The sequence below is a fragment of the Sinocyclocheilus grahami genome, unplaced genomic scaffold, assembly GCF_001515645.1.
Source record: "Sinocyclocheilus grahami isolate Dianchi unplaced genomic scaffold, SAMN03320097.WGS_v1.1 scaffold464.1, whole genome shotgun sequence".
NCBI lineage: Eukaryota > Metazoa > Chordata > Actinopteri > Cypriniformes > Cyprinidae > Sinocyclocheilus > Sinocyclocheilus grahami.
This window is the reverse complement of record NW_015505643.1, coordinates 1,166,942-1,187,520: the sequence shown is the minus strand read 5'-3', so window position 1 is coordinate 1,187,520 and position 20,579 is coordinate 1,166,942. Positions and strand designations below refer to the sequence as shown.

Sequence of the window (20,579 nt, the reverse complement as noted above, 5' to 3'; positions counted from 1 at the left end):
GATTATATATAGCTCTGTGCGGTATAGTATTAAACTAGATTAAACTACGGTGGCCGTAAAGTGCAAAGCAGATGTCTCGTCCAGTCAGCGGTGAGTAATCCCAAACCAATGGCGCTGTCTCAAACTATACCTACCTTTTCCGGTTGTGTTTTCTGACTTGTTCATTTGTTTTCGGATTTGTCGGTGTGCTTTCTGACTTGTTAATTTGTTTTCGGATTTGTCGTTGTGCTTTCTGACTTGTTATAATGTTTTCTGAATTGTTGTTGTGCTTTCTGAATTGTTATTTTGTTTTGTAGACTTGCATTTGCGTTTGCAATTTGTTATTTTGTTTTCAGAAGATTAAACTACGGTGGCCGTAAAGTGCAAAGCAGATGTCTCGTCCAGTCAGCGGTGAGTAATCCCAAACCAATGGCGCTGTCTCAAACTATACCTACCTTTTCTGGTTGTGTTTTCTGACTTGTTCATTTGTTTTCGGATTTGTCGTGTGCTTTCTGACTTGTTAATTTGTTTTCGGATTTGTCGTTGTGCTTTCTGAATTGTTATTTTGTTTTGTAGACTTGCATTTGCGTTTGCAATTTGTTATTTTGTTTTCAGAATTGTGATTTGTTCTGCACCTCTCGGCCACCGTATTAAACACATTTTACTTCATATATTTATTATATATACTCTCAGCACATTAGCAAAACTTCATGTGCAATAGGCACTACAACTAATTATATTTTAAGAACATGTTTTAATCCTATTGTTAAAAGAACAGTGCACTAGGTTATATGAAGACGTTTTTTTCTCAATTCTTTCTTTACTCAGCAACTGGCCTATATAAAGTTTCTTTAATTAGTTTACTCATGCTCGTGTAATATAATAGCTTGTATATTAATGAGCCAATAATGGCATATGTCGTCCTGAAACACAATATTTATCGTATTGATTCAACCGTTATGTAAAAACAATCATTGATTATTTAATAGCATGTCAGAGAGGTTACTAAGCACATCAAGTTGAACACAAAGCAACCTGGCCGGTAGTAAAATTAATAGTGATAAATATATCCAAATATTAAATGGCTAAATACATTTTTGTTAGAGTGATTTCAATATTTTGAGGTTATAAATGAACCTGCACTGCTTACACATTTTACAAGGGATATTCTTCTCAAAGGTCTGACTAAATGATGGCAGGGTGGCTTGTTTAAAGACGGTTGTTGTGTAGCTTTACCTGTTCGTGGGAGGATCCTGTCTTGTAGGACATGTGAGCCCCTGTCTCCCCGCCATAAACACTAACACTGCTGCTTTGAGTCTGACCTCTAAATAATTAACAAGAAAGGAATAATTACAGAATAAAATTGTAATTATTGTTGGGCCAGAACGAAGCTTCTTGGTTGTGAAAGGAGACACGACCAGGCAGATCTGGTTAAAGTTTCCCTTCCTATTAATATTGAATTAGGTTAAGCCGGTGGCCCCATGGTCACAGAGCATACTGAGCATCGCTTGACAGATTTTTCAACTTTCCCATTTGTTTTCAACTCTTGACGATATAAGCTAACTATTTGCTTTAGAATTTATTTATTTATTTTTCGCTCAAACATTTGGGAATAGTTTATAATAAAAACGCATCCGTTTAGTCTACTTGTGTCAGACTAACCCGATCTCATGAAAGTGCGTATGAATAGTACGCCAAATAAAAACCGAAAACTCGTGGTAGGCCTATTGATACACAAAAATGGACTTTGGCGTGTATATCCCACGCGATGGGTAGGATTAGGGTTGTGGGGTAGATGTGTGTCATATGTACGCGAAAACTGCGTATTATATGCACGCCAAACAAGTGCGTATCATATGCACGCCAAAGTCCCTTTTTGCGTATCAATACCACGAGTTTTCGTTTTTATTTGGCGTACTATTCATACGCATTTTCATGAGACCGGGCTCGTCAGACAGCCAATAGTGCAACCTATCCATATGCCTATGTTCACTTAACGCGAAACACGGTTTAGCTCGAAGGCAGTTCTGAGGTAATGGCTCTGCTAAGAAGAACCATCCCTCTAAGGCATTTTTTGGACATTATTAACTAATTGATTCCGGGTAGGCTAATTGTTAACATTTTATATAATTAACTACCGTTTAATCAGGTCTGTCTTTACACAGCTCTGACACCTCAACGAATAACGGAAGGTAATAAAATATAGACGGTGGCTGGAATAATTAAATGGGTTGGAAAAATGTAACAAAAAATAGGGTGAATATATCAGTTGTTTAAAACAGACTACAGTGATTTTTTTAACCAACGTCTGTCTTTGCAAACCCTCCTTCCTAAGTGGGAGACGCGGGCGCTGAAGCGCGTGACTGGTGATGCCTGCACACATCGCCAAAACATTTCTGAGAGAATGACATATTGTCGAATTTCAGAGAGGACAGCACAACTTTGCCCGTTTCGATATTGATATCTTTACGTCAAGACTTAGTGGGGTTAACTGAAGGTCATTGATCAGGTTTTAAATAGTTAATACGGCCATATAAGGTTGCACCACTTACCTCAGTCCATTGCTCTGATATATCACTGTTTGTACACACTAGCCGCTCTCACTGGCTGCTGTGTTTAACAAATGTGCATCAGTCACCTGGAGACATGTTACGTAAAATGCGATGACCACGAGCCTCTAATAGAAGTTTAGACCGCATGGCCTGCGGACACGTAGCCTAGAGGAAATGTTCAATGCAAATTCATAATGGTATATTGTTTGGTTTCCGACTTGTCACTCAGACATGAACATTATTAAGTTCTAACATTCATGGGGAACTTATTAGTCCAAAACAATAAGACGCAGGTGTAGGCCTACGTGATATCAGATGGGGGAAATAACAAATAATCTAAATGTACCGTTGTTAATTTCTTCATCTCTCTATAACCCCTTTATTCATGCGCAATCGCACAAACCCGTTAAAACTGCACTTAGCGCCCTGATTTTGGTGGCATCTTTGTCGTTATTTGATTTGATGATTTCCTATATCTATCTATCTATCTATCTATCTATCTATCTATCTATCTATCTATCTGTCTGTCTGTCTGTCTGTCTGTCTGTCTGTCTGTCTGTCTGTCTGTCTATCTGTCTGTCTGTCTGTCTGTCTGTCTGTCTGTCTGTCTATCTATCTATCTATCTATCTATCTATCTATCTATCTATCTATCTATCTGTCTGTCTGTCTGTCTGTCTGTCTGTCTATCTATCTATCTATCTATCTATCTATCTATCTATCTATCTATCTATCTATCTATCTATCTATCTGTCTATCTGTCTATCTATCTATCTGTAGAAGAAGCTCAATTATAAATTGGCAGTGATCTTTGTTTTGGAGCAGTGGAAGCAAACGGTTAATACCAGAATCGGATTTGATCTCAGTGGGTGTTGCCTTCTTATTCTTTTTGGCGTCCCCTCTCTTGAAGTAGATCGCGCACAACCTATTAAGAAGAGGCACGAGAATCCGGGACTGCCATGTGGTCACTCGGCTCGCGCTCCCGTCACCACGCACGAGAGCTGAGTGGGATGGAAACTCTAAAGCTGTTTTGAGAGGAGAGACTCTATCCAGCCTCGCAGTTCTCATCACGCAGTAGCCTACAGACGGACGTTTTGTCCTTATTTTAGGCCTGTTAATTTGATGCAAACACACTCGCTCATCTGACTTCGTTTTCTGATAAAAGGTAGGTTTCTTTTTATATTTACATGTTGATCAAAATAATAATAATGCGTATGTATTTTCTTAAATTAACGCGCTTATTAATGTCAACATTATTTTAGTCAAAATGTTTAGGACTCAGAAGAAAGGCTAGCCTGAAATGTTTTAAAATACGCTAAACCTTTATTACGAAAGAGAATTTATTGCACCTAACTTGATACAAAACAATATGACAAATCTATAGAAGAATTGTGCCTCGTGAAAATGCATTACAGATGCATCCAGCAAACGAATATATGTGTAGGACTGAAATATAACGGCTCCTTGTGCAATGTTGTAATTATAAATAATAAGACTTTTATTAACAGATCAAAGTCGAACAACACAGGCTGTGTAATTACACAGAAAGCGGCTTACTGCTTCTTTTCCTTCTGGCTAAGCTCATTGGAGTAGCTAAAAGATCCTTCCCTTCTGCCCCTTTGCGTATTAGAGCCGTAAGAGGCCTTTAAGTAATCGCTCCGGCTTCTGAGCCGATTTGGAGACATTAAGCAATGATGCAGGCTCTCAGGTCAGAGAGTGCGAGCTTTTCAGGATAATGTTAGAGCCTGCAATATTCTCAACCTAAAAAGCGAGGTATTCTTTTCAAATATGATTTAGCAGGCCTAAAGCTGTCATTTAAAATGTAAAGTGTTAACTAAAAATACTAACAGTATAGTCTGTAATACAGTGCTAAAATAATTATTCAAATTATTGTGAAAACTGTCATTTTTAAATATCATTTCTTATCTGGCAAAAGTAATTCTATCGAGGATCAAACAAAATAAAAATGTGACAGACAAAATTGTAGATAGAGCAAATATGCTACTGCCTTTTTGTTTTTTGTTTTAATTTGGCCTTTTTATTGAGATACTGTTGTAGACCTATATTAAAACTATAATAAATAATAATACAATTATAGCCTAATAAAAACAACTACAAAATAATAGTAATTATAATACAAATGCGTTTATATTAGGATAACGCTCACACAAAGCACACATTAATAATTATATATCATCTCTCAAAAGTTGCATAAAATACAATTCTTGAATTGAAGTGTAATTTTACATTTCTGACTGGTTCTCCACAGACTTCCAGGAATGGAGTCGATACCCAGTCAGCCTTCTGCGGGACGAGATGTTTGCTCTTCCCCCAACTCAAAGCGAGAACTGCAGCCTTACTCTAGCAGCAGCTCGCTGAAGCCAAATCAAGTGAGTGAGACTATGCTGTACGGAGTGCCCATCGTCTGTTTGGTCATCGACGGTCAGGAGAGGCTGTGTCTGGCGCAGATTTCCAACACTTTATTGAAGCACTACAGCTACAACGAAATCCACAACAGACGCGTGGCGCTTGGAATTACGTGTGTGCAGTGCACACCGGTGCAGCTGGAGATCCTGAGGCGCGCAGGGGCAATGCCCATCTCCTCGCGCCGCTGTGGCATGATCACCAAACGCGAGGCCGAGCGCCTCTGCAAATCCTTCCTCGGGGCTCACAACCCTCCCAAATTACCCGAGAATTTTGCATTCGATGTTTCACACGAGTGCGCCTGGGGCTGCCGAGGAAGCTTCATACCTGCGAGGTACAACAGCTCCAGGGCAAAATGCATCAAGTGCACGTATTGCAATATGTATTTTTCACCCAACAAATTTATATTTCATTCGCACCGCACACCTGAGTCTAAATACACACAGCCGGACGCGGCCAATTTCAATTCATGGAGACGCCATCTAAAACTCACCGACAAAAGCTTGTCTGATGACATTTGTCACTCGTGGGAGGACGTCAAGGCCATGTTTAACGGCGGGAGCCGGAAACGGGCAATGCCAGGGCATGGATCAGAAATGTCTTCCCCGCTTAAACCGCAGGCCTCCGGAAACATCACGCAGACCGCTTCCGCTGATATTCCTCACAAAACTTTGCGCTGCGACGACGACCGTGGTAACCTCAGTTTAACCAACAGCGTGCGTAACTACCCTGTCATCCCTGTGCCTAGTAAGAGTTTCGGCATACTTCAGAAGATCCCACCACCCATCTTCCCGCATCCATATAGTTTCCCAGCATTTGGACTGTGTCAAAAGAAGGATGATGGAGTTGGTGAGCAGAATAAGACCAATGTCCCTGGTGTGTTTTGGCCCGGTGCGAAGGACGGTAGGCCTATCTATCCATCATTCCCCATGTTTTGGCCTTCCGCGGGCAGCCTGCCGCTCTCATCCTATCAACCAGCACAACCAAAATCACACACGGAGCTCCTGGGTGGTCGGCACACCGAGACAGACATGTCAGAAAGTGAGCGGGGGGGAAACACACCTAGAGACAGTCTGTTCGACAGCGAGCGCTGCTCCAGTTCGCAGTCCCTCAGGAACGACGAGGACAAATCTGGGGACGAGGCCAGGTCAAGTGAGGGTCAACCCAGCACCCCCAGAAAGCTGAGCTATATTTCTGCGTTCAGACCTGTAGTTAAAGACGCAGAGAGCATAGCTAAGCTCTACGGGAACAGGGACGCTTACAGCGGAGCTCATCCTGGCCATTTGTCTCCAGACGTTGTGAGTGAGAGCTCCAGCTATAGGTCAACCTCTCCGTGTGTGGACAGCGAGGAAGAACCGGATGTCGACGTGGAGACTCACAGAATTCCGGAGGATGAGGAGTCTATACAACTTTCTGTGGATGATCGACAAAGTCCCGTGAGGGAAAACAGTCAAACGCCGCAGCCGGACGATGATCAGATAGCCACTTTCAGAGACGCGGGCTCCCCTGATCAGAAGCAGAACACCAACAAAGTGAGTCGAACAAACTGTCATATTCAATGGCACTGAAAACATTCGAATCTGTATTAAAACATGAAATAAATAGCTACATCTTAGCGTAAAATAATTTTGAATCAACAAAATGGCATTCTGAATAAAAGCAGCCATTGTTCAGTCTGATACAGCAGTCTTTAAACTCTAATAGCGAGTAATGACGCATAATTATGAGCCTATGGACTCTACATTCATAGTTTTCTATTTGTGAACAATTTGCAATTCATGTTGTTATGGATACAGATCGTTTATATTCTATTTATTAACGTAGAACGATCTAAATAAAAAGAACCCAGCGGCGCGTAATTATAGTAAATTAAATGTTTAGAATGAATGGTCGTTTCTGTCGTCGCCCGCGGGCTGTTGGTGCGTTGGTGTAAGGGCTCCCCGGTGGATTCTGTGCAAATTATTCTCTTTGTCAGTCCATCTGACCGAATTTACCTTGTAATACGAGCAATTTGGCTTGATGTTGCCAACTATTCGTAGATCATTAGAAGAGTATAAACGCAGTCTGTTGTCTGACGCATGGTTGCGTAAGAAAAGAAGAAAATGATGCATAATTGGGGTTGTATTTATTTATTTTAAATGATTGGTTAATTTTTGCAGGTGTACTCACATGAAAAGGAGGGAGCATCTCTTCAGAGCACACTGGCCTCTAAACCTCCTCGCTGCGCACCGGAAACAAACGGTAAGACAGTTTAACAAACTAACATTTAAACAAGTGCATTCGGGTAAACTTGGACAATTTTTGCTATTGAGATGACTGTGAAAAATGTCCCCCAATTTACAATTCATTAGTATTAGCTATACAGCGTATACTCTATTATATAATTTTACAACTTTCATTTAGTCGATTGTAGAATAAATGATATTTAATTACGCACTCTGAATAAGTGGCCTGCTAATAAGACTAGCTATTCCCCTTTAGATTCACACATTTCAAACAACAGTCCCACTGACGACGAATGCGAATCACAAAAATCCTGTTCGGATCAAATGAGCGATTTCAAAGAGAACCCAAGTGAGTAGCAATAAAAACATTGTCCTGTTTGTGTGTGTGTGTGTTTAAACATTACTATATATTTATACAAAACAAATCATCTTTAAAATCCGGTGTAATAGCCTATATTTCTTCCTTATTTTATGGCAGGCGACGCTACATTTAGAAGTACTGATAACAGATTTAATTTCGAGAAAGACATCGAGAATATGGCGAAAGGTAAATATTGTATGGACAATTTTAAGCTGTGTTGTTTCTTTGTTTGATAAGCTAAGGTGTTAGTGTGTTCAAACAACAGATTACAGGCTACACAAGATAACGTGAAAAATTACCAATAGAGGCAGCTAACTGGCTTTTATGATTGTTTAAAAACTGACAAGGCAATGTCTATCTCTAAGGCAAATAGCTCTTTGTGCGCAATGTTTCTCCATTTTACACGCATTATGCATTTTAAAAAATGCGTGTGATCGCTACACAATTGTGTATATCTGAGAATTGTCCTTGAACTGCAGACGATCCACATTGCCAGGCTCGTTTTCCACACACCCCTCAGGCAACTGTCCTAATTATTTTGCAATGTCATGCTTGAGAACACGGGGACCGTGTGTTTAGCCTTAGTAACCTAAATAGCGCTATTAGACAAGAAAACCAAACAGAGAGTGAAAATACATGAAAACAAAATGGGGATACATTTTCTTTAAACGACTGTAGCTTACTCACAGGGATATGTGTGATGATTAAAAGTCACAGTGATATGATAAATGGTGTGATTTCTGTCGGTTTCCACAGAGGAGCTCCAAAAGCAGCTCTTGGAGCAAGTGGAGCTAAGAAAAAAAATGGAAAGGGAATTTCAAAGTTTGAAAGGTAATTAAGAGATGGACATATTCACTCCATGCTTTAATTTGCTATATCATTTCTTTTATTTATAACTTAAGTTAATATAATACGTGTTGACTCTAACAGATAATTTTCAGGATCAAATGAAGAGGGAACTGTCTTATCGAGAGGAGATGGTCCAGCAGCTGCAGATTGTACGAGGTAATACATATTTTGCACTAGTGAAAAGAAATAAGGAGAGTTAAGAAAAAGTAACACTTGCATACTTTCAGATAGACATAATAATAATAAAAAAATATATAATGTTTGTGATCCACCCCAAATGATTTATTGATTTTTCTTTTATTTAGACACATTGTGCAACGAGTTGGATCAGGAGAGAAAGGCTCGTTACGCAATTCAACAGAAGCTTAAAGGTAATTTAGAAACATACACTATCAACCACAAACTTTTTTTTGTTACATTATTCTAAAAGAATACAAAAGAAATATGCAAGTGCTACTTTTTTAAACAAATGAATGTACTTCGTTACATCGATATTTGCATATGACAAACTGTAAAGTAGTGATGATTAGAGGGGAGTTTGATCTAATCTTCATGCACTTTCTAATCTTCAAGCATTAGACATACAATGTGGTGTATCATTCTGTATTTCATGTCATTGTGACATATTTGGAGAAAGTAGCATGATTCAGTAACAAATTCTGTAGGTTTAGCTGCTAGATTTCCCTTGTGAACTAAATCAAACTTTTCCCTAGAAGCTCACGACGCTCTTCACCATTTCTCCTGCAAAATGCTCACTCCACGCCACTGCACAGGGACCTGCACATTCAAGCCACCCCTCTTACCACCTTAACTTAAAGCTGCATCCCAGGATCCCAGTGACATCTGTAAACCTCCCCTAAAGGAATTCTCCACTTACACTCTGTTTGAGAGGTTCAAGTTATGCACACCGAACACTGAGGCCTGAGGACTGCTGAATCACAATCCATCCCAAGTAGGCTATTCACTAGCATTTGAACATTCCACTGCGGATGAAAGTGTCTAGGATTACTTTACGAAAACGGTAAAAGAAGCCAGAGGATGATAATAAACATTCTAATAATTATGCTGTTACTTGTGTAAATAGGTTGATTTTTTAAAACAATACAAATACATAATATATGGCAATGTGCAATGAACTGTATAATGTGACATTTCATAAACTGGAATTGTTGATTATTATTCTTATTATTTATGTGGTTTTACATGTATTTGTTTTTCTCTAAATGAATTCACTGTGCTATCCCAAATTAATGGTGTATCGTCAATTTTAAGCACTTTAAATAAGCAACATTTCGGACCTATCTATCCAAAATTAATCAACACAAAAATGATTGAAAATCAGCTGCACTTCATATTAATGTACAACAAACCCAAGTTTGAACAAGCACTTATCCCATATTTCCCAAATAAACAATTGAGAAAACCACAAAAGTTGTTATTCCACATGAAAGTGCTCAAACTAAATGTCATAAGACCTCTGGAGTCTCTCTCTCTCTCTCTCTTTCCCAAAAATAACATCATCTCTTGTCTCATTCTTCAATAAAAGTTCAATTAAAGCCACAAGTATTGACTCATAAATCCAAAATATGTCCACACAATGTTTCAAACACACTTTTGTAACTAAATCCAGAAACTGTTTTGACCTTGCCTGAAATTCGTGCCTGGAAAAACATTTGCGTGATAATAAGGCCTGGGTTACGCTACCATACAGGCAAATATATATATATATATATATATATATATATATATATATAGGCCTACTAAACAGTAATGTTTAAAAATGTTTTCTCATGAAAATGTAGTTCTCTTTCCCAACATCACAGCTTTTCAAGAAATATAGGTCTAGCCTATATTTTTGCAAACACTGCAAACGTGTTCAGTAGCAGGTTTTTATTTTTATTTATTTTTGTTTAAACGGCATTATAAACGCACTAACTCAAAAAATGAGTCTCTGCTGTTGTGAAATACAACACTTCCATCTTGTGGTAAAAACAGACATTGCACATTGCTTATTCAGCGATACAAATGTTCTATAATTGCAGACAGTGTATTTCATTTGATTATACAAAAAAAAAAAAAAAAAAAAAAAAGAAAAAAAAAAAAAAAAAAAAAAATACAAATAGCAAAATACAGTACAAAAATAATTCAGAAAATATTTTGTAACCAGCAAACACACCGCCAAAATAAATGTAGGCCTAAAGCATTTCAGGGCAAGTTTTAGTATAAGAACACCGTTTGTATTTATATGTTTTATTTCTGCAAATAGACTCTATTTAAAATAAAATAAAAAATAAATAAACTAAACTCAACATTTGTTTCTTATTGATTTGTTTGAAGTCTGACTTGTGAACCTGATGCATATTTTCACTATGCACATAATTTAACCATGCACTTGTTGTTATTTAGAATTTTGAATAGGCCTAAGTACTGTATTTTGTGTGGTTTATTGCAAAGTTATTTATTACTATATAAGTTTTTTTATGTTACACACTTTGTTTAGTTAAAACTATGACATTTTGCGCTTATTTATTATTATTATATATTATTTTACCTGTGCAAACCAACTTGTGCATGCTCTGGATTTATTTATGCCATATATCTCTGTATGAGATTTTTTTAGGGGGGGTCAAAACAATTCTGGAAATTCAGTAACACTAAAAATGATCTTTTCCTCAAAGTTTTCAGCCGCAAGAAAAGTAAAATGGTCTATGATTTACCTGCATGTCTGCTTATTTAAAATAAAATCCAGGTACTTTGGATACTACAGCCATTTTGTTGGTGTTGGACGGATTTGGATATGAGTGTACTTTCATTTATTTATTTGGATAAAAAAATTATATTGTAGATGAGTGTCTAACAAAGCTTAGACTTTTAGATTGAATACTTTTAGTTAATTCTGACCAAAATTAACATTATCTTAATATATGAGTCATTCTTGAGAAGTGGGACAAAACAGGGTGCAAAATTGAAAAAATAAAACCTTGTACTCAGACAAATGAAACTACATTTATGTATCTTATATGTACTAAGCTACTGAGCTATGCTTTGATACAACCTCCCAACTGTTCTCTTTTTTTAACAAAATGTGCTTTTTTAGCTTGGACTGTGTAATATAATTTCAGCTTTATCTTTAACAGCAATCAAGATGTTTTTAACATTTCAAAACACATTCTCGTGTTAGCAGACAGATTACACGTTCACATGTGACCAACAATTCCACAACAAATATAAAATATCATGAAATATTATCAAAATATTCAACTGACGGAGGTGACACATCTGACGGAGGAGACGAAAACCTGAGAGAATATATATATTTTTTAAAGCTAATAGCAGTTACTCTTGCTGGACCTGTTTTGTCCCACGTCTCAAGAATGACATATTTAAACCCATTGTCATACTAAAATAAATGAATGAACTTTTGGGCGCTTTAAAAACCCTGGGGAAGTCCGCTCAGACGCCCTAAACACGCTTAGCCTTCCTATCCATGAATCTCTAGTGACGGCCCAGTTTTTGAAGTAGTACGCTTATTAACTTTTCCAGAACATACGGGTTTCCCACACTTCGGACACTACTGTTTGAAAAACGTGTGAACGGTGAAGCTGCGCGTGCACACCACGTGACCCGGCAGCGTCACGCCTGCGCTAGCAGTCACAAGATGGCGGAGAGTGCGGAACTAAAGGTAAAACGCTGCGCTCAATTTCCAGTCGGATAGTGTGCAGGGAGATCTGATTGTACCGTTAGAAGTACGCGTACTACTTACTTGCTGTATTAAGAGGCCATTATGATGCATTTAACCTCTGTTCTCGTAGCTGAAGTTGCATGAGAAATGATTTTGCAGTGGAGGTGTTGTAGAAAGCTTCCAGCGTGTTATTGTTGATGTAGAGGGAGCTGTCTGACCACCGCTCTCCTCAGGGGAATTACTAACTTTAACTCTTTCTCCCTAAAAACTCACGTTAAGAGTGTCTGTTGAAAAGACTCGGGCTGTGTTAAAATACGCTGTTAGTAGACCGCATCATGTGTATATTTTGATGGTTAATGTGTGCTTCACGTGCAGGGCTCGAGCGCTGTTGACATGCTGTCAATCAAGTGAGAGCAAGCGCACGAGCACCGCCACTCTGATTTCAGCACCGACAGAACGACTGATTATTGCTGATAATCACCAAACTTAGAGCAGATGTCATCACTTAGATACCGACGGAACATTTAAGTTCACCATCCTTATGCTTCAATACCAATGGACAACCTTCTGTTCATATAAGGATGAAAAAGCTTTTTTTAAAAATGAATAATAATAATAATACAATATTGTAAAAATTAGATTGCTGTTAGTTAAACTGTTAGTTCATCCAAAATGTAAAAACTGTGAAAAGGAAGAATGACAGCCTCAGTCACCATTTGAAATAGTTGTCATGCTGGATCTTTTGTGTTTCACAAAAAACTAAGTCATACAGTTTTGGAGCAACATTAATTTTTGTGTAAACTAAACCTTCAAGTTGAATGTAGTGTGTTAATGACAGGTGTTGCTCTGATGTTGCTGAATTTCAGTTAATAGGGTCTGTGAGCTCATAATACGAATGGGAAATACGACATGCTTAGCGGTATTTTTTGTATTTGTTCAAGTTGTGCATGTCTGATAAGGCTTTTTCATTTTTTTGTGTCTATGGAAACTGAAAGCCTTTGTCTAATGATAGAGAGTTGACCGCACACTGAAAGAAGTTCATGCTTTGTTTTAAATGTCTCTGCTTTTTTTTATTTGTGTGAAGCACTCTGATTTATTCCCATTCAAGGTTTCATCTTGTCTTTTTGCTTTCCATAAAATTAGACAAAAAAAAAGATTTAGTTCTCTTTTCCTGTTTTGCATTTATTACTCATTTCTTACAAATAGACCTATTGTTTGCCCTTGGTCTGTGTCTTTGGCAGGTCCACCAGTGCAGAGATACAATTCAAAGCCATAATTAGATTTGGCAACTAACCTGATATTTTACACCACCTCTATTCACTCTGCTCGCAGAAATATTTAATAGTTACTTTAAAGGCAGTAATCAGCAACTGTACAAAATGTTACTTTTGCTTGGAATAACAGTCAGATTGGCAGAAGGTGTGGTCAGGGTGGATAAGAGAGGTAGACCTGCCCACATGTTGCTTACTGGACCGATATGCATCTGTTCAAGGGCTCAGGGGCTTGTGATGTGAAGACTCAAGAGTCTCAGACTGTGTTCTTGGTAAACTCAATTGACTTTTTGCATGTCGTCTACTTACGTATTTTCACTGGAATCTCAGTGCTATGCTCAGTGCTAAATTTCAAAATATTGGGACACTTTTTTGATGGAGGCCCCTGTACTGATGAAAAGCTAGAAACGCCCCTGATTAAAAGATACAGTTTAGTAATGAGTTCCAGAACCTTCAAATTCCTTAAGCTTAAAGGTGAATCATCAAGGTTGCTTTGTCCTGTTGTGACACTTTCTCAAGATGAATTTTGTGCTTAATTTTCTCACAATTTCCATACATTGTGCTGCACTGAGACTAAATGTGGAAGCGATTGTGCACAGAGTCCATTAAATTATCTCATGAGTGATATGCTAGGTTGTGGGCAGGAGTATGAATTCAACAAATCACTTTTGTTGTTGTTTTTAAAGAAATGCTAATTAAAACCAAATCTGAACTTGATTAATTCCAGAAGGGAAATTAGTTTAATAGATCAGATTACTTATTTATTTTACCTCTTAATTATTTATACCTCTTTAAATTTTCAGTTGCAGTGATTCCCAGAGGAGCATGGATATTTGTAATTTCATATTCATATATGGTGTTGATTTTTATAATGGTGATTAGGTAAGAGATGGTCTGACCCAAGCTGTTTTTGAAGCATGAGAGATCTATATTGTCCTGTTGCTTACCTGCAGGAAATATCAGTGTAGGTCCACCGTCCAGATGTTTTATTGTAGGGTTTTTGGATGTTGCTGTATGTCAGCACAAAGAAAATCACATTTGATGAGATCTATTGAAACGCACACATGCTTTATACTGATGTGCTCATTCCCTCTCTCAGGCTGTAGCCAGCTATCTCTGGCCACACAAATAGCCTCCATCAACTGAGAGGTGATTAAGGTGGGGATTGTGGTTTTGTGTGTGTGTGTGTGTGTGTGTGTGTGTGTTTTATATCTCCCTTCAGCAGATGTTCTCTTACCTGGCTCTAGCTCCTGTACCAATATCCTGGGGGTTTAGCTCACACTGCACGTTCTCTCACACAATGCAGCACATAACCAAATACTGGAATAGAGGAATTTCTTCCAGAACATTGTGGAATCATCCTACTGATCTGGGGTCATTTGCTGCTATTATGGCTTATAAATATGTGTAGTCAGCTCAGCACTCATGCTCTGTTAGTCATTTTAATCATCTATTAAAGTCTCCATGTGTCCTCTCAGCATACTTCACACTACATCACAGCATTATAGATGAATGAAGTTTATATTTAAAACACAATGAGCTCCACATGGTCAACAAATTAGATTTTACGTTTTTAAAGCTGCCAAGAGATAGTGATGCACATCCAGGCTGACTGTAGAAAGAGGATGCAGAGAAGCTCTTGTTCTCTCGCTCTCTCTGTGATTTGTTTGTAATTGAGGGTGTTGTAGGCTCTGTTTTTTATATTTAATCAAAAAGATATTAATAGATATTTCTATGAGAAAGACGGGCTTATTTGGTGACATATGTTGGACTACTCCAATCATTTATTCAGTTTAAACCCCATCCCTCCACTACTGACTGCAAGCTCATCTTCATTTTTGAGTGCAACGGCCACATCTCAAAATCAAATCAACAACTGATTTATAGAACCAAGTCCTCACTCTTTTTTTCACTTCTGATAATCTGTTACACTCTAGATTTACTTTACAATACAGAAAAAATATCTCTTGCTACTTTGATTCATCATGGCTTTAAGACATGTGTACGTTCATGCTAATCACGTAATAAATCATAAAGTGCACTTTTTATTCCTCCCTGAAACTGTCTTCAGTGTTTTTTGGCATTATATAGTGGGTTGGAAATGCATTTGGTGCTAAATATAATTTAAAATGCTTCACTGTGTGAACACGTGAACAATGATAACTTTCTCTTCCAGGTAAATAAAGCTCAAGTGTGCTTTGGTCTCTGGTTTGCATGTGTTTTGGATTCATGTTATGCTCTGAAGTCTGGTCTGAATTCATTGTGTTTCCTGCAGAAAGTCCACTGTACTCACCCTCAAGTCATCCTAGGTGTATGACTTTCTTCTTTCAGACGAATCCAGTCGGAGTTATATTAAAAGTTGTCTTTGATCTGTTTAATGCCACTCAGCGGGTGTTGCATGCATCAGTCCAAAAGAAGTTAAAGGGGTCATATGATGCAATTTCAATTTTTCCTTTCTCTTTGGAGTGTTACAAGCTCTTGGTGCATAGAGAAGATCTGTAAAGTTGCAAAGACTAAAGTCTTAAATCCAAAGAGATATTCTTTATAAAAGTTAAGAGTTAACCACACCTACCAAAAATGGCTCGTTCTAACACGCCCCCACATGTCTACGTCACAATGTGGGAAGATTTGCATAACGCCGCCCAAATGTTCACGCAAAGAAAGAAGGCGTAACATTTATTCTCGCTGTAGTATTGTTGTTGCCGCCGCTGCCATGTCATGAAGACGCTGTGTGTTTCATTGTGAAAGCGAAACTACTTTGTTTGGCCTTCCAATTGTCATTTCTCAGATCACAAATGCAGACATGGTTTTATGGTTTAAAAAGACAGTATAAGTCAATATAATCCGTAATTATGTCCCCACTGGATGCAACAAATGCCTCGTTTATAATGGGTTTTAATGCTTTTGTCTCGTCGCTCCGGCCGGACAGGGCATCATCACAATATGGTAGGGGCGTAACATTTCCGTCACACGCTTGAGGTATTCGGCCAATCACAACGCACTGGATAGCTGGCCAATCAGAGCACACCTCGCTTTTCAGACCGACGAGCTTTGTAAAAATCGATGTGTTTCAGAAAGGCGGGGCATAGAGGAGAAACAATAATGTACAGTATATGGAAAATAATGTTTTTTGAACCTTAAACCGCATAAACACATTTCATTACACCAAATACACAAAATAATGTTCTTTTTAGCAGTATCATATGACCCCTTTAAATAAAAAAGGCCCATCCATAAAAAAAGTGGCTCGCATGGCTACGGGGGGAGAACAAAGGCCTCCTGAAGCGAAACAATGTGTTTTTGTAAGAAAAATATCCATATTCAAAACTTAATAATCACTTTAATATAGCTTACGCCAAAAGTTGTACACGGAAGCAGCTCTGGGCTGATGACGTATGAGGTCAGCGTTGCGCATGTGCCGGTGAGTCTCGTGAAAACCAACGTTTGTTAACAGGAGCAAAGGAAGCAAAGTTTCCTTACTTTAGCAAAGGAAACCGAGTCTCCTCTTGGCTTATATCGAAATCCTCCGACATTCTTCTTTACAAATCCTCGTTTTGTACTTCTAATAAGTGACCGGTGTTTTGTTCTGATCTCTCCGCTGCGTTTCCGCGTGCGTCACTTTCTGAGCGGCGCATGCGCAATGCTGGACTCATACGTCATCCGCCCGGAGCTGCTTCCGTGTAGGACTGTTGGCGCAAGCTACATTTAAGTGATTATTACGTTTTGAATATGGATATTTTTCATACAAAAACACATCGATTCGCTACAGGATGCCTTTGTTCAACCCCCGGAGCCATGTGAGACACTTTTTTTATGGATGGGCGCTTTTTATTTATAACTTCTTTTGGACTGATGCATGCAACACCCGCTGAGTGGCATTAAACAGCTTGAAAGATCAAAGACCATTTTTAATATTACTCCGACTGGATTCGTCTGAAAGAAGAAAGTTATATACACCTAGGATGACTTGAGGGTGAGTAATTTGTGGGCTAATTTTCATTTTTTGGGTGAACTAACCCTTTAAGATCTGAATGTCCTGGACTCTGTAGGGAGAGTCTGGGACATTCTCCAGTCTCCTGTTAAAAACAAATGAGTTGGGAGTGTTCAAAACCAAACTGTTGATTGATGTATTGGTCAGGCTGATTATTTGACTATTGGGAAATTCTTGTCAATGGTCAATAACAGTGTCCGCTTGACCTATTAACTGTAGTGTTAGTTCACCATTTTATTAGTTTCAGAATCAACCAACAGTATTGTCAATGCATAGAACATTTCTGTTTTTATTTTCCATGAGCACATTTTTTGTATAAGTGTTGCAATTCAGCGATGTTGTTGTGTACATTTCATTATACTGTCATTTAATTTGTATTATGTGACTAAAGGTAAAGTGTGAAGTTTTTGTGTTTCATATTTCTTCTTTTTTGTGTGTGAAATGGAGATCTTTAGCTATTTAAAGTGGTATTGCTTTGCAGTGGCTGAAGCTGTTACCATTTAATTACTAAGTAATTATTTCTAGATGACAGATTATAGACATTGGAAAAACAAAAGATTTTATCTTCACTTTTACATAAAAAGTTTTCAATAATTACAGTAAAATATCTGAACATGAACAAAAATTTTTTTTTCAAAATGTACATTTTTAAATGCTCAGACATACTGAAATTGTACCATTCCGGTTTTTGTGAAGTCAGACTAACAGATATAATGCAATTGTAGCTTACAAAAGCATTAATAATTCTAATAATATGCTGTGCAAACTCTGCTTTGTTTGTTACATTCCTAACAATGTATGATTACTCTAATGAACTAGTTCTCTTTACTCTTTAACATAAACAACCCCTAAACCATTGGTTTAAACTTTAAAACTAATTATTATATGTATGCAAAGTTGATAGATTACCTTGTAATTTGTTATATTTGAAAACATTAACTTTGCCAGTTTATTTCACCTATTTTTAATATTATTGTTGCTGCTGCTGTTGTTAGAAAAAAAACATAGTTTTTATTGTTGTGATATGAAGATAATAAAAAACAGAAGTAAAACAATAACTGAAAACCAGTGCTGCATATTGTTTATCAGACATATTAAACATATTTGTTTTCAGATATAAAATATCAACATAAACCGATCTAGACACTGTGCTCATTCTCTGAAAGACGAATGAGTAATTCATAATTTGATAGAATTCTAAAACAGAATACTTTCCTTTTTCGAATAATAATTCTGAACAAAACAGCACCTGTTCATCACATTTTGGGTTTTTTGGTCTGTATGCGTGTTCAGTCACTTGTTCCTTCTTTTGTGAAGGAGCTCCATTGAGTAGCATATACTGTAAGCGTCGTTTGTGTGCAGTGTGTCTGTAGACAGTTGCGTGGCTCTGCTGGGGACTTTGCTATTTACTGCTGTCATATCTGGAGCCTTTAGATCATGCTATGATAGTATGGTTACATGGATATACTGCATGTGTGTGCGCTCACCGCTGGAGCTGTGTTGGTGAAACACAAAACACTGAGGTATGTGAGTGTTGATCTTCCGCCAGTGAGCTGCAGGGCTGGAGATGGTGGGGGAGGGACGGACGAGAGAGAGAGAGTTGGAGGAAAAGCTGGCACACTAATTGTGTTCTGGGTAGGGATGTAACGATTACCGGTTTGAAGATAAATCATGATAAAATTTTAACAATACCGTGATAATACTGATAACCGTGATAAATTTGGCCACTATAATCATGATAAGAAATGTTCATACCGTTACATAGTTCTTGGCTCTTAGCTAGAGAGAAAAGAGAGTGTGCATGTAAGTGAAATTGGGGGTAGGTGTGTGTTTGTGACCCCTCAACTGTTTGTTGGCTCTCAGTCGCAGCATCAGACAGATAGGCATGTGAAAAGATGGAGGGATTCTGTCTCTGAGTCACCTTTATTCTCTGAAATTACACTTCAGGAAAGATGATCTTCATCACGGGCTCATGTGCACCTGAGCCCCAAAGACAGACCGCAACGCACCTGCACAAATGCTTAAGTTAATATGCATTACACCTGAGCCTGAAAAATGCTTCTCTGTTTCAGAAATGGAGAAACACCTTCAGGTTCTGTGCTGGTGTATTTGGCATCTTATGTTCTCCTCTTTGTTTTTAATTAGTAAAAATCTGCATGACCTTGAAGAATATTTGGCTGGATCACCCGCATCAAGCAATATTAGAGCGTGTACCTGGCACAGATGTACCCTGAACAGCAAGAGCCAAAATACACACACACACACACACACACACACACACACACACACACACACGTTTACATACGCTGCAAAAAAATGAGAAAGAGAGAAAAAGATTTGGATTGTTTTTCAGGAGAAATGAAAAGCACTATTCTTTCTATGTTGCCCCGAGACAAATGCACCAACCCATAAATTTGCATTAGATAAGTAAATAATTTACTTTTTTTGCTCGTATGCTGAGCAGTCGTAACCTTTGTGCTGTTTGTGTTGGATGGATTTATTAATACACGGACCTCCTCAGTAGATGGTCAGATTCCAGCTGCATTCTGATTCACAGGGTCCCTACACACTGTGCAGGGGATTTCATGGCACAATTCATTCATTTAATACTACATCAAGTCACATGGATTAGGTGTTTTGTGTATAATGGAACATGATCATGATTATTTTACTTTTATATTTTTGAATATATTTGCACATATTATTCATACAAACTAACAAACTAAAATAAAAGGGTAGTCAATTTATTTAATTATTTTAATTAAAGTTTGAAAAAGTCCGAAAAAGTAGTCACTACTGTCCAAAAGTTTGGGGTAAGACATTTAGCAAGGATGCATAAAATTGATCAGAAGTGACATTGTTATAAAGACAGTGTTACAAAAGACTTGTATGTTTTATAGGCTATGTCAATAAATGCTTTTTGAAAACTTTCTACTTATAAAAGAATCATGAAAAAGATGTTTCACAGTTTCCATAAATATATTAGGGAGCAACTGTTTTCAACATTGATGATAATTTCTGAAAGATCATGTGTTACTGAAGACTGGAATCACAGAAATAAAAAAAAAGTAAAATTTTAAAATAGGCTATAGTAATTAAATTAGAAAATTGTAATTTAAATTGTAATGATATTTCACAATATTACTGTTTTTACTGTATTGTTGATCAAATACATGCTACCTTGGTGAGCATAAGACACTTCTTTCAAAAAAATAAAAAAATCTTACAGACCCAAACATTTTGAATG

General features: G+C 37.7%; 2 protein-coding genes across 3 annotated transcripts in view; both read left to right on the top strand.

Annotated features, from left to right (window-relative positions):
- Window positions 1–3,369: 3,369 nt before the first annotated feature.
- Window positions 3,370–9,467, top strand: LOC107553092 (SKI family transcriptional corepressor 1 homolog-B-like). Its single transcript, XM_016235202.1, has 9 exons — window positions 3,370–3,694; window positions 4,799–6,485; window positions 7,113–7,194; window positions 7,435–7,527; window positions 7,657–7,725; window positions 8,296–8,370; window positions 8,470–8,544; window positions 8,694–8,759; window positions 9,102–9,467. Exons 2-9 carry the CDS (start codon window positions 4,809–4,811, stop codon window positions 9,197–9,199), a joined length of 2,235 nt encoding a protein of 744 aa, XP_016090688.1. The 5' UTR covers window positions 3,370–3,694; window positions 4,799–4,808; the 3' UTR covers window positions 9,200–9,467.
- A 2,540-nt stretch (window positions 9,468–12,007) lies between these two features.
- LOC107553093 (E3 SUMO-protein ligase PIAS1-like) overlaps window positions 12,008–20,579 on the top strand; it is a 37,710-nt gene continuing 29,138 nt past the window's right edge. For both annotated transcript variants that reach the window (XM_016235204.1, XM_016235203.1), the window contains exon 1: window positions 12,008–12,070. In XM_016235204.1, coding sequence (XP_016090690.1) covers window positions 12,047–12,070 — 24 coding nt within the window. In that variant the 5' untranslated portion in view covers window positions 12,008–12,046. The remainder of the gene's footprint in view (window positions 12,071–20,579) is intronic.

Bases quoted from the DNA above. Each gene is read 5' to 3' on its own strand.
- LOC107553092 (XM_016235202.1), top strand. From the start codon at position 4,809: ATGGAGTCGATACCCAGTCAGCCTTCTGCGGGACGAGATGTTTGCTCT. The intron at 7,195-7,434 runs GTAAGACAGTTT...ATTCCCCTTTAG, and splicing joins CTGCGCACCGGAAACAAACG to ATTCACACATTTCAAACAAC. The intron at 7,528-7,656 runs GTGAGTAGCAAT...ATTTTATGGCAG, and splicing joins CGATTTCAAAGAGAACCCAA to GCGACGCTACATTTAGAAGT.